At 40.6% G+C, this 14,918-nt stretch overlaps 1 protein-coding gene across 7 annotated transcripts in view; it reads right to left on the bottom strand.

The window, feature by feature from the left end:
- ARMC3 (armadillo repeat containing 3) overlaps positions 1-14,918 on the bottom strand; it is a 118,608-nt gene that overhangs the window by 45,138 nt on the left and 58,552 nt on the right. For 6 of the 7 annotated variants that reach the window (XR_005217194.1, XM_037837840.1, XM_037837839.1 and 3 more), the window contains 2 exons: positions 14,134-14,286; positions 13,927-14,032 (listed from right to left, as the gene is read on the bottom strand). Coding sequence is in view for 6 of the 7 variants with exons in the window: in XM_037837840.1 (XP_037693768.1) it covers positions 13,927-14,032; positions 14,134-14,286 (259 nt within the window). In the remaining variant the exon portion in view is untranslated. The remainder of the gene's footprint in view (positions 1-13,926; positions 14,033-14,133; positions 14,287-14,918) is intronic. The other variant, XM_037837841.1, reaches the window with a different exon arrangement.

Raw genomic sequence — 14,918 nt, 5'->3', positions numbered from 1 at the left:
TTTAAAAAGATTGAAATTATTCAAAGCACATTCTCTGACCACAATGGAATACAATTAGAAGTCAATAACCATCAGAGACTTAGAAAATTCACAAATACCTGGAAGTTAAACAACATACTCCTAAACAATCAGTGGGTTAAAGAAGAAATAGCAAGAGAAATTGCTAAATATATAGAGACGAATGAAAATGAGAACACAACATACCAAAATCTATGGGATGCAGCAAAAGCAGTGCTAAGGGGGAAATTTATAGCACTAAACACATATATTAAAAAGGAAGAAAGAGCCAAAATCAAAGAACTAATGGATCAACTGAAGAAGCTAGAAAATGAACAGCAAACCAATCCTAAACCAAGTAGAAGAAAAGAAATAACAAGGATTAAAGCAGAAATAAATGACATAGAGAACAAAAAAACAATAGAGAGGATAAATATCACCAAAAGTTGGTTCTTTGAGAAGATCAACAAGATTGACAAGCCCCTAGCTAGACTGACAAAATCAAAAAGAGAGAAGACCCATATAAACAAAATAATGAATGAAAAAGGTGACATAACTGCAGATCCTGAAGAAATTAAAAAAATTATAAGAGGATACTATGAACAACTGTATGGCAACAAACTGGATAATGTAGAGGAAATGGACAATTTCCTGGAAACATATGAACAACCTAGACTGACCAGAGAAGAAATAGAAGACCTCAACCAACCCATCACAAGCAAAGAGATCCAATCAGTCATCAAAAATCTTCCCACAAATAATGCCCAGGGCCAGATGGCTTCACAGGGGAATTCTACCAAACTTTCCAGAAAGAACTGACACCAATCTTACTCAAACTCTTTCAAAACATTGAAGAAAAGGGAACACTACCTAACTCATTTTATGAAGCTAACATCAAGCTAATACCAAAACCAGGCAAAGATGCTACAAAAAAGGAAAACTACCAGCCAATCTCCCTAATGAATATAGATGCAAAAATCCTCAACAAAATACTTGCAAATCAAATCCAAAGACACATTAAAAAAATCATACGCCATGACCAAGTAGGGTTCATTCCAGGCATGCAAGGATGGTTCAACATAAGAAAAACAATCAATGTATTACAACACATTAAAAACTCGAAAGGGAAAAATCAATTGATCATCTCAATAAATGCTGAAAAAGCATTTGACAAAATCCAACATCCCTTTTTGATAAAAACACTTCAAAAGGTAGGAATTGAAGGAAACTTCCTCAATATGATAAAGAGCATATATGAAAAACCCACAGCCAGCATAGTACTCAATGGTGAGAGGCTGAAAGCCTTCCCTCTAAGATCAGGAACAAGACAAGGATGCCCGCTGTCACCACTGTTATTCAACATTGTGCTGGAAGTGCTAGCCAGGGCAATCCGGCAAGACAAAGAAATAAAAGGCATCCAAATTGGAAAAGAAGAAGTAAAACTCTCATTGTTTGCAGATGATATGATCTTATATCTAGAAAACCCTGAGAAATCGACGATACAGCTACTAGAGCTAATAAACAAATTTAGCGAAGTAGCAGGATACAAGATTAATGCACATAAGTCAGTAATGTTTCTATATGCTAGAAATGAACAAACTGAAGAGACACTCAAGAAAAAGATACCATTTTCAATAGCAACTAAAAAAATCAAGTACCTAGGAATAAACTTAACCAAAGATGTAAAAGACCTATACAAAGAAAACTACATAACTCTACTAAAAGAAATAGAAGGGGACCTTAAAAGATGGAAAAATATTCCATGTTCATGGATAGGAAGGCTAAATGTCATTAAGATGTCAATTCTACCCAAACTCATCTACAGATTCAATGCAATCCCAATCAAAATTCCAAAAACCTACTTTGCAGACTTGGAAAAGCTAGTTATCAAATTTATTTGGAAAGGGAAGATGCCTCGAATTGCTAAAGACACTCTAAAAAAGAAAAACGAACTGGGAGGACTTACACTCCCTGACTTTGAAGCTTATTATAAAGCCACAGTTGCCAAAACAGCATGGTACTGGCACAAAGATAGACATATAGATCAATGGAATCGAATTGAGAATTCAGAGATAGACCCTCAGATCTATGGCCGACTGATCTTTGATAAGGCCCCCAAAGTCACCGAACTGAGCCATAATGGTCTTTTCAACAAATGGGGCTGGGAGAGTTGGATATCCATATCCAAAAGAATGAAAGAGGACCCCTACCTCACCCCCTACACAAAAATTAACTCAAAATGGACCAAAGATCTCAATATAAAAGAAAGTACCATAAAACTCCTAGAAGATAATGTAGGAAAACATCTTCAAGACCTTGTATTAGGAGGCCACTTCCTAGACTTTACACCCAAAGCACAAGCAACAAAAGAGAAAATAGATAAATGGGAACTCCTCAAGCTTAGAAGTTTCTGCACCTCAAAGGAAGTTCTCAAAAAGGTAAAGAGGCAGCCAACTCAATGGGAAAAAATTTTTGGGAACCATGTATCTGACAAAAGACTGATATCTTGCATATATAAAGAAATCCTACAACTCAATGACAATAGTACAGTCGGCCCAATTATAAAATGGGCAAAAGATATGAAAAGACAGTTCTCTGAAGAGGAAATACAAATGGCCAAGAAACACATGAAAAAATGTTCAGCTTCACTAGCTATTAAAGAGATGCAAATTAAGACCACAATGAGATACCATCTAACACCGGTTAGAATGGCTGCCATTAAACAAACAGGAAACTAGAAATGCTGGAGGGGATGTGGAGAAATTGGAACTCTTATTCATTGTTGGTGGGACTGTATAATGGTTCAGCCACTCTGGAAGTCAGTCTGGCAGTTCCTTAGAAAACTAGATATAGAGTTACCATTCGATCCAGCGATTGCACTTCTCGGTATATACCCGGAAGATCGGAAAGCAGTGACACGAACAGATATCTGCACACCAATGTTCATAGCAGCATTATTCACAATTGCCAAGAGATGGAAACAACCCAAATGTCCTTCAACAGATGAGTGGATAAATAAAATGTGGTATATACACACGATGGAATACTACACGGCCGTAAGAAGGAACGATCTCATGAAACATATGACAACATGGATGAACCTTGAAGACATAATGCTGAGCGAAATAAGCCAGGCACAAAAAGAGAAATATTATATGCTACCACTAATGTGAACTTTGAAAAATGTGAAACAAATGGTTTATAATGTAGAATGTAGGGGAACTAGCAGTAGAGAGCAATTAAGGAAGGGGGAACAATAATCCAAGAAGAACAGATAAGCTATTTAACGTTCTGGGGATGCCCAGAAATGACTATGGTCTGTTAAATTCTGATGGATATAGTAGGAACAAGTTCACAGAAATGTTGCTATATTATGTAACTTTCTTGGGGTAAAGTAGGAACATGTTGGAAGTTAAGCAGTTATCTTAGGTTAGTTGTCTTTTTCTTACTCCCTTGTTATGGTCTCTTTGAAATGTTCTTTTATTGTATGTTTGTTTTCTTTTTAACTTTTTTTTTTCATACAGTTGATTTAAAAAAGAAGGGAAAGTTAAAAAAAAAAAAAGAAAAACAAGGAAAAAAAAAAAAGATGTAGTGCCCCCTTCAGGAGCCTGTGGAGAGTGCAGGGGTATTCGCCTAACCCACCTCCATGGTTGCTAACATGACCACAGACATAGGGGACTGGTGGTTTGATGGGTTGAGCCCTCTACCATAAGTTTTACCCTTGGGAAGACGGTTGCTGCAAAGGAGAGGCTAGGCCTCCCTATGGTTGTGCCTAAGAGCCTCCTCCCGAATGCCTCTTTGTTGCTCAGATGTGGCCCTCTCTCTCTGGCTAAGCCAACTTGAAAGGTGAAATCACTGCCCTCCCCCCTACGTGGGATCAGACACCCAGGGGAGTGAATCTCCCTGGCAACGTGGAATATGACTCCCGGGAAGGAATGTAGACCCGGCATCGTGGGACGGAGAACATCTTCTTGACCAAAAGGGGGATGTGAGAGGAAATGAAATAAGCTTCAGTGGCAGAGAGATTCCAAAAGGAGCCGAGAGGTCACTCTGGTGGGCACTCTTATCCACACTTTAGAGAACCCTTTTTAGGTTCTAAAGAATTGGGGTAGCTGGTGGTGGATACCTGAAACTATCAAACTACAACCCAGAACCCATGAATCTCAAAGACAGTTGTATAAAAATGTAGCTTATGAGGGGTTACAATGGGATCGGGAAAGCCATAAGGACCACACTCCACTTTGTCTAGTTTATGGATGGATGAGTAGAAAAATAGGGGAAGGAAACAAACAGACAGAGGTACCCAGTGTTCTTTTTTACTTCAATTGCTCTTTTTCACTCTAATTATTATTCTTGTTATTTTTGTGTGTGTGCTAATGAAGGTGTCAGGGATTGATTTAGGTGATGAATGTACAACTATGTAATGGTACTGTAAACAATCGAAAGTACGATTTGTTTTGTATGACTGCGTGATATGTGAATATATCTCAATAAAATGAAGATAAAAAAAAAAAATACCAAGGACAAGAAAAGAACTCTGAAAACTGCAAAAGAAAAACAATGTGTTATTTACAAGGGAATCCCAATAAGATTAAGTTCCATTCTCATCAGAAATCCTGGCATCAAGAAGGGAATGGAATGAAATATTTGAAATAAAGTGCTGAAAGAAAACAATTGCCAATCAAGAATTTTATATCTGGCCAGGCTGTCTTTCAAAAGTGAGGAAGAAGTTAAGAGTTTCCCAGAGAAACAAAAGCTGAGGGGCTCATCATCATTAGACCTACCCTACAAACAATGCTAAAGGCAGCTCTTCAGTTTGAAAGAAAAGGACACAAAACAGTGGATCAAAGTGGCATAAAGAAATAAAGATCTCCATAACCATAAAAAAAAAAAAAAAAAAAAAAAAAAAAGTATTCTAGTAGGCCGTGGAGTACGGCTTTCCTAAATCAAGCATAACTGCCAGCCCAGAGAGACACACCACGGCCACACAGCGGGAGGAACCCCTTGTCTTGGGTGTACACATCTCTGCCCTTAATTTGCGACGTGCAGATTAAGTGTAAACAGCATAACTGACGCTACCTTATGACGACGAACGATGAAGCCGTTGTCCTTACCTAAAAAAACAAAACACTAACTTCTTTTACAGAAACAAAGTGCAGAATTGCACTAATTTTGTGCCTTTCAAATACAAGGCACTGTTTTATTTCCCCGTTTCTACTAAGTACACAAGCCGAAGCCTGTCATATTTTTTAAAAACATTTCCGTTTCCTAGATAGCACAGCTCTATCCAAGCAAACGAGACAGGAGTCAAACTGCTTGGTTTCCAAACCCAGGATTATAAGGCCACATGTCACCACAATAAGTTGAAAATAGTTTCTGTTATTTGCTCTCATTAGTCTCCATCCAGTTGGGATTTCATCAAATAAGAGTTTAAAATGGAAATCGAAGGGAAGAAAAACAATGAAAAAAAACACACACACACACAAATATGGGAGTGCGCATAAAAGCGTCTGTTTCCATGGCTGGATAGATGTAAACTGAGGCTTGACATGCCTGCAGATCCAGTCTCTGCCCAAGTCCTGTTTCCCTCCTCTGTCCTCCAAACCCTCCCATCATCTCCACCCCCTTCTAGGCTAACCCAGCACCCTGTCTTGGGGAACTGACATCAGCAGCCTCCAAACAGCCGTCTCCTCGTCCCCTTCGGTCCTTCTCCACCTTACAGCTAAAGTGATCTTTAAAATTATAAATCCGATCCTATTGCTCCGCCGCTGGCCAGGCTAATGGTCCCCCTTGCTCAGTGCGGCGCCCCCGGCCTCCCCATCAGCACGCCCACCTCCTCCCCAGCTCGGGACCCCAGCCCGACTCCTGGGCCCCGGCCTCCAGGCCCCTCTCTCTGTCTCCCCCAGTACAGCTGCTCTGGACAGCAGTTCACCTCCCGCCCACCCCCAGCGCTTCCAGACTGCAGAGTGATGGAATTTTCACATGGGGTTTAAGAAAGGAAACGTTGCGCTTTAGTCTGCTTCTTAGGCATTTAGTCCAGGATGTCTCCACTGGGACTTCGCAGGTGTCTACTTGTGTGTCGCATCCCAGCGTGTGACCTCGGCTGCAGTGGGAGGGTCGCCTCCACCCATCTGCTAAGGCTGGTTCCACGAACCCAGGCGACCTTGGATCGGACAGAAATGGGGGGACACAGCCCAGTGTGGGGAGTGTGGGACCCATAGGGCACTGGAGCCGTTCCCAGCAGCGAGGCGTCTCGTCTCCGGTGAGTCCTGCCGCTGGAGGAAGAAGAGCTGGGGGCGGACACTCGGCAAGTGGGCAGGAGAGTGGGCGGCCGAGCAGGTGCGCTGCCCCGGCCAGGTGGGATGGACCTGGCTCCCGTGGGCTCAGCCGGGCTCAGACAGGATTCCTGACTCTCCTCACGGCCAGGTTTTCCACAAAGGTAATGACCCGAGAAGTGGAATGTGTTCGCTAAACAGATCAATTTCTGAATCCAAGACAGCCATCCCCCTGCTGCAGCCAACAGCAGCAGAGTGCCTGGCTAGGGGGCCCCAACCCACTGAACGCCAAGATTGGCACAACCAGCACGGTAAGCGGAGGTCGTGTTCTCCTGCTAGAGAAGCATTTCTTAAAGAAGCTTATTTGTGCTTTTAATTACAGATGACTTTTAATTACAGATGAATGATTAAAATGAAGGATTAACCCAGGCCCATTAAAAGAAAACCCAGATTAATCCAGTCTGATTAAAGGAAAACCCAGCCACAGAAACAAATGTGTGAAATCGTGCCTCCTACCACAAAATAGCAAAATAAGAAAAATGCAGAAAAAGAAAAATTGTGTGACACCAAATTGTGTCATATCGATGTGTCATAGTAGGTGTGATTCTGAGACACTTCAGAATATGCTGTTACACTACAGCTGCTGTGACATTATGAAGAGAGAAATGCCTCACTGTAAAGAGAACAATATATGTGAACCTAGGGCTCCCACAAACAGCACACGCTTTCTTGTGACTGATTATGAGGCAGTCAGTCAAAGTCTGGGGAGTTCAAATTCAATTTTCTTACAAGTGACAGGCAATCTTATTAACCTATCTGTTCAATTGCAATACTTCATTTCCACACACGCTACCTTCTCTTTCAAAAGCTGGAATGTCCTGCCAGGAAAGAACAGCTAGCTTTGCTTTCCCTGGAGCAAAGGAAATCCAAGTAATGGCCAAGGTGTTGGAATAGTCATGTTGAATGACATTTGTGGTTACCCAATGTTTCCGTTTAGCCTGCGAACCACGTTGTATTTACATATCTGTACATGACAAGGGACAGTCCCAGTGAAATTAGCGATACCATGCTGCTGACATTTGGACATGGAATGCTCTAGAATGACAGCAAGAACGACCCCTGGTGTTTCCCAGGACTGGCTCCTGGGTCACGTCTTCTTACTTCCTCGCACGTCGTTCTCCTCCCTCTGACATTGCACCGTTTCATTTTATCTGCACTATATCAGTTCTGAAAGTACCATCTTAAAATTGTTCCCTTATTGTCTATCTCAGATAATAAATAATGAAGGAGGGGGGAGAGGAGGAGAGGAGAAATAATGGGGAAGGGAACCCTTGGGAGAAAGCTGGAAGAGCTTAGGGCTAAAGGGAGAGGAGAAGAGACGAGCCGAGTGTCCCCAGAGGCGCCCGCTGCAGCCCGAGGAGCCCTGGCTGTTCCAGGGTGAGGAACTCAAGGAAACCCCGAAGGCAAAGGGGAGGATGGTGGGGAGAAGATTCGGAGAAGCTCGGCATCGAATAGGAGACCGAGAGAGAGGCACCTTCCAAGGGTGGAAGGAAGAACGTCACCTGCCGCCTGCTCACCGTGGAGGTGAGAGAGCGCCCCGCCTCCCCGACCCGAGCACGTGCTGTCCACTGCTCCTCACCTGCAGATGGCCATGGCGATGGGACCCCCAGCTCAGGGCACTGCTGTTGGGGCCTGGCGAGACGGCTCACGCGTGGCCCGTGCACGCCCACTCCCCATCCTCCTCCAGGCCTCAGTCAGCCACAAGGGCGGAGATTTTCCTACAACCTGTCTCAGGTCCTTGGATCGTGGGGAAATATGATCACATTTCCAGATTTGTACATGTGTGTGAAATTTTAATTCACAGACAGCTTTTCAGCGGGACAGTCAAATCTCCACCCCCATCAGGGCTAGAGCTGGAGTGGTTTCCCCAAGAATCCCATGCAAGTCTTTCCATCTAGGTGTAATCAAGGAGCAATGCAGATTTCACACTTTCCAGAGTGAAGAAAAACCACTGAAAATGGCTCATGTAAAAAGGCAAGGATGAGTAAAAGAGGGCTGCTTTGAATGAAGAGAAAAAATTTCACACAAGAAAAAGAGATCCAAACTGATCATTTCCTCTGAAAAAAGTAACATTGGAAATTAAATCTGAAAAAAAATGTACCAGCAACTTTTAAATGTGGTTATGCAAGTGTCATTCTCTGCTCTCCAGGTAACAAAAGCTGCATGGATAATTTTCTAACTGAACATTTCCTGAGATTCACCTAGCCTCAGAAAACTACAAGCTAAGGACATTCAAACTCTTTGTCAAGAAAGGAGGATGTGAATTTGGCCTGTTTTATAGCAAAATTCAGTTCTTTATCCTGTATATTTTCTTCCAATCCAGTACAACCAGCATTATGACAAGATTTCTGTGAAGCTGGGAAGGAAATCTAGGCTGTAAGGGTTAGAAATGAAAAGTAACCACTAGTGAGTAAACTTGGAAGATTGTAGAAATTCAGGAATAATTCTTAAGTTTGCCACAAAGACTCTTTCCACCTATTCTATCTATTCATTTCAGAAGTCATACAGTCTTGTGTAACACTCTACGTTCTTTGAGATGCCATCCTTAATACAAAAGTTTGAATCATCTTTAAAACAAAACTGAACCTCTTAGACTAGCTCAAGTTACCATGCAAGACATGTTAGCTTGCAACCCAGAGGATCTATCGATATAAATATGAATTTTGAAACAAAACAAGCTCCAGAAAGCCAAGAGCAAAAAAATCTAGAGTAACCACAATAAAATAACATTTCTTAATTTATGTTCTCAAGCATATTGTATTTATCTTATCTGATTATGTAGCACAGAAGATATTCAACTACCAGCACAATGAATGTCAAAAGTTTTTAAAAGACTTCACCTTAAAACGGGACAAAATAAACACAAGGGTTTGTCAAACATACTCTCAGCAGTAAAATTATCTATTTAAAAGAGTCACAAAGAAATGCTTTCCCTATCACGGTATTTTAGTAATTTTTCAAAATATTATTATGGACAGTGTGCGTCCATTAAAATAACAGAGCAATCTTCCATCACCTTTATCGCCCCTTCCTAACGTCCTCCTCAACCGCCACTAGGGCGCAGCATGAAGACGCGATTCCTTTCCGTCGGACGGGAAGGCGCGGCGCAGGGAACGTCTTGTTCATGCAGCAGAGGCGTAACTGGGCAACTCTAGCAATACTGAGTCCAACCTTGTAGCCTAAAACATGAGTCTGCATTTTAATTCTGTCAATCACTGTGGAGTATTTCTATGGTCAGTGTTTCTTTACTAAAAGTATTCTTAGTACTTGCTCTACGTGAACCTGTGAGTATTGTAGATGAAGACAGTGTCAAAACCTATTTTTCAAAGGGTGACAGTAAACATCTCCAGCCACCCCAAAGACAGACAGACAGACAGACAGACAGACACACACACACACACACACACACACACACACACACACACACACGCACACACCACCTCTTCGTGGGGGAGGGGAGGGAACTTGTGGCATCGGGCTGACTTTAAGAGAGGTTTTTTCCCCTCAAAATGACTCTGATTCACTGCCCTGCAGCCTGCAGTCCTCAATCAAAATAGGCAATTCTAGGGAATACGCACGAGTCTGTCCTGAAAACTACAGAATAAAGGAAATTAAAAGAAATGGTAAAGATGAATAGACAAATGTCTCCCTTTCCTCTAAACCTATTTAATGGGGGTGGGAAAGGAAAACCCGGCATGAAAAACGTGTTCTGTACAGCCTGAGACTGAGCAGCCCATGAAATCCCTCCAGACTGTGCTTGACCCTGAGCGCCCTGGGGAGACTGAATGAACGGAGTCCTGGCTTCTCTGAAGTACCCTATGAAGCTCTGTTGTGGCAAAACTTTTCAGTTTTTCTCTCCAAACGGCACGGCTTTCTTAGGCCGGGTGCTCCACGGATAATTACAGAAGGTGTTAAGATTACTCAGTGTTTCATTTCCACGTTCAGGAACAGAATGCCAGGCCAGGCAGAGTGAGCACGTTCCAAGATTCCCACAGCACAAGAAGGCGCGTCCCCAGACCCTGGGGCCCTCTCTCTCAATCTCTCTCTCTCTCTCTCTCTCCCTCCCTCTCTCCTTCTCTCTCTCATCCCTTTGGGGTATATCCTTTCCTTGCTCTTCACAGGCACCCCATAGCAGGACACCCCAGAAAAGGGCGGTTTGTCTCCAGCATTGTGGAGGCCGCAGGGGCCTAGAAATCAATTAGCTCATGTTTTTGTTTGCTCTTTTTTTTTTTTTTAAGGAACCACTATCTGTGCTGCCATTTAGAACATTCTTGGGTCACTGGGGCTGTGAGAAGTCAAGAAGGGGAATAAAAAACAAAACAAAAAAAACTCCACTAGGAAACAGAGATAAAAGGGTCTTTAAGATTTAGGGAAATCACTCTGTTTTTCTGAAGATAAGATTAAATAAGTATGAAAACTCAGAGTTGGTATGATCTATGTGTAAACAATGGAGACCTGATTATGTATTTTCTACAGCAAAAAAATGTAAGTCTTTGGAAAAAAGAAAATCACATTGTTTCATCCAACATTCATTTAGCTCAAACCAGTTTTGTTTACCAACCCATATGTATTAAAATAATTGCAACTATTACTTTTTCACATTATTTTATTCATTGCATTTTATTTCCTAAAAATAATTATACCTTTTGAAAAACATCTAGACTATAGCCATACTAATTTTCTAATCATTTCATAGTTTACCAATGGCTCAAATTAGCGCTGAAAAAAGGAAAATGAAAACCATTGAGTCCCTTTATCTCAGGGGATAACTGAAAAACTCTAATTCTGATCAGATCCAACAGATGGCAGTGATGTTATAAATTAATATTTTAAAATAGTCTTATAATATGTAGGATCTGCCCTGCAGAAAAGTGTGATCAAAGAATAATTCTCTCTGTGTTTGCATATATAACTTAAATCTTTGATAAGACTAATTGTAAAAAGAGTACAAGGTAAATATAACATGAAATTTAATGGAAAAATAATTGTTCCTCATCTCAAAAATTAACAACTTTTTCCTTTCCAATAAATCTTACAAGTTGAGAATTGTCAACTTGTCAAGTATACCAAGAAGAAATAACGGTGTCCAAATTAACTAAATCGATCACATTTTTATATCAAATTCATTATTACCTCTTGGTTCCCATTTTCATCTGTTTCTTTATACAGGCGTTGTTTTAGCCTTCTCACTTTTTATTTATTCACTTTAAAAGAATTTTACTTTTCTTTCTCCTTCTACCACTTCTCATAGTGGTTGTGGCTGTTATCTTCCTTTACCATACCTTCAAATAATTACTTTTATTCTTGTTCATCGTCTTTTCATATTTCTACCCACTGATTTTTGACAAGGGTGCTACAGCCACTCAGTTGGGAAAGAATAGTCACTTCAGCAAATGGTGTTGGGAAAACTGGATGTCCACATACAAAAGAATGAAGATGGACCCCAACCTCATACCACCCACAAACATCAACTCAAAATGGATCAAAGACCTAAATATAAGAACCAGAATGATAAGACTCCTAGAAGAAAATGTAGGGAAGCATCTTCAAGACTCTCAAGATTTCATGACAGGCAATGGTTTCTTAGACTTTACACCCAAAGCACAAGCAACAAAAGAAAAAATAAATGGGGCTGCATCAAAATTAAAAACTTTTGTGCATCAAAGGGCTTTATAATGAAAGTAAAAAGACAAACTACACAATAGAAGAAAATATTTGGATATATTTATATCCAGAATATATAAAGAAATCCTACAACTCAACAATAGAAAAACAAACCAATTTTTACAAATGAGCAAAAAACTTGAATAGATATTTCCCCAAAGAAGATATTCAAATGGCCAAAAAAGCACATGAAAAGATGCCCAACATCATTAGCCACTAGGGAAATGCAACTCAAATCCACAATGAGATACCATTTCACCCCCACCTAGAATGGCTACTATAAAAAAAGTAAAGAAAATTACAAGTGTTGGAGAGGACATAGAGAAAAAGGAAGACGCATTCATGTAAATGGGAATGTAAAATGGTGCAGCCACTGTGGGATATGGCTTGGAGGTTCCTCAGAAAGTTAGGTATAGAATTACCATAGGATCCAGCAATTCCACTTTCAGGTATATACCCCAAAGAATTAAAAGCAGGTTGATTTCTGACCTCTCGATTTGATTCCATTGGTCTATACATGGCTTTGTAATAAGATTGGGACATGTGAGCCCTCCCACTTCATTCTTCTCATTCAAGATGACTTTGGCTGTTTGGGACCCCTTCCCCTTCCATATAAATCTGATGATTGGCTTTTCCATTTCTGCAAAGAAGACTGATGGAATTTTGATTGGGATTGCACTGAATTTGTAAAATCACTCTCGGTGGCATTGTCATCTTAATGATATTTAGTGTTCTGATCCAGGAACACGGAATGTCCTTCTATTTATTTAGGTCTTCTTTGATTTCTTTTAGCAATGTTTTGTAGTTTTCTGTGTACAAGTCCTTTACATCCTTGGTTAGATTTATTCCTAGATATTTGATTCTTTTAGTTGCTATTGAAAATGGAATTATTTTCTTCATTTCCTCTTCAGATTATTTGTTATGAGTGTATAGAAACACTCCTGATTTGCAGGTATTGATCTTGTATCCTGCCACTTTGATGATGAATTCATTTATTAGCTCCAGTAGCTTTGTTGAGGATTTTATTGTGTTTTAGTTTATTTTATTTGCTGTGTTTTTATTGGCCAGTGTTAGAGTTTTAGTTATCCCATTAAGCTCTTATAAAATATTTGTGTGGGAGTAGAGAAAGGGAGAGAAAGGTTAGGAAATAGATGGCATATGTGATGGGGGGGGTGATGGTGGTGGTTATTTCGACTTAGAAAAGAGGAATTTGGCCACAATGCCACAAAATAATATTTTAAAGTTAACAACTAAAGTACCAAATGAGATACAGGGAGGGTAAACCATTATTTTATTTATGAAAGCTGCCCTCCAGAAATTCTTACTGCTTTATAAAACAATCTCATCCTCTGCAGAGGAAAGAACATTGACTTTGGTGTCCCACAGAGCTGGATTTAATTTCTGGTTAAGTTATTCCAATAAGTGTATATTCAGGAAATAAGGCAAACTCACAGAGCTTCAGCGTCCCCATTTGTTGAATGGATTATTTGGGGAATTAAAATTTAAAATGAATATACATCACCTACCCCACTGCTTGGAAGACAGAAGACATGCCTTCCTTTCTTCATCATCTTCTCCCAAAATATGCTGTTTTAAAATTGACTTTGTAAAATGTTTCCAGATTTATCTAATATGCATGTCCTTTTAAAATAGACCTTCCTAAACCTTTTCTAGATTTTACATAATGTTGTCTTTAATGTTCCCATCATTATCAGGATTTCTTTGTAATATAGCTCTTTCTGCATGAGGACCCTGCTGTCTGCTTCAAATGGATTGAATGTAATTGAACCTTATGACAACAGCCTGTTTTCATAAGCAATTCTGAGAAATAAGCAGAGATAGACCATTTGAGAGACCGTGTAAACTACTTCAAAAGTAAAAACATTGCAGTTTGAGCAACGGGTCGTGTTGAGGGCAGCTGTGTCCTCACCTGGCGTTGGCGGGATTGCAGGTGGTCAGGTTCGCGAGGGCGAGAGCCCCGGCCTCCCTCACCTCCTCGTTGTCACTCTTCAGCAGCTGAATTAACTGGGGAATCCCTGTGGGAAAAGACAGGTGAACGAGGACTCGAAAAACGTTCCTGCGAACCAGAAGAGGGAAACTTAAGCACACTCCCAGTGCTTCTCTCCAGCTTGCTTACCCTGATTATTGAAAACATCCTTGCTGCTTGAATTCTCACACATGACTGAGATAGCCTGGGAGGCAGCGATTTTAGTTCCATCATTTTCAGAACCCAAAAGGGCTACAAGGCATTTTTCAACCTCTTGTTCATGAAAAAGTTTTCTGTTTTCAGCTTTTCATAAACCAAAAGAAAATGAAAATTCAGAATTTTGCTGCAAAAAAGGGGCAAGGAGTGAGCTACTCATGAGCAAGTAGCACTACTTACCCACCCGAAGGACAGTAGGGATTCAAACCATTTGCTAGCTTTAGTCACAAGAGTCTAAACCGAGCAAAGTATGTACCTGTTTCACCTTCAGAGCAAAATGATCATGCGACTTGAATCATGGTACTGCACTTTTCCCTATTGCCTTATATAACAATACTATGGCGATTAAAACGCAGTAACAAGACTTGGCCACATCCTCACACTTCACAGGCACTGATCTAATGCCAGCCGGGTACCTGTCGGTGCTCAGTGTTCACACATGCTGTCTTCTCACTAAGGAACAGAGCCTGTGTATTTGATGGTTATCTTAAACACAAACCTGACATTTGAAGAACATCTAATATGACAGACTGGTGGACTGGACACTGCGTTGTTTGGGAGAAGAGCAGATGAGAGGAGAAAATTTTAAAAAGCGGAATGCTATGACCTCGAGTCTTAAGGAATGTACAATCTTATCCCAAAATATCATTATCTTTTACCTTAAGTTCCAATATAAGCTAAAGTAGCAAACATTAAAATAACTATTTTCATTGATAAAT

Source organism: Choloepus didactylus, chromosome 5, assembly GCF_015220235.1.
Source record: "Choloepus didactylus isolate mChoDid1 chromosome 5, mChoDid1.pri, whole genome shotgun sequence".
Classification (NCBI taxonomy): Eukaryota; Metazoa; Chordata; class Mammalia; order Pilosa; family Megalonychidae; genus Choloepus; species Choloepus didactylus.
The sequence above is the reverse complement of the archived record's forward strand: the minus strand, read 5'-3'. Positions and strand labels throughout refer to the sequence as shown.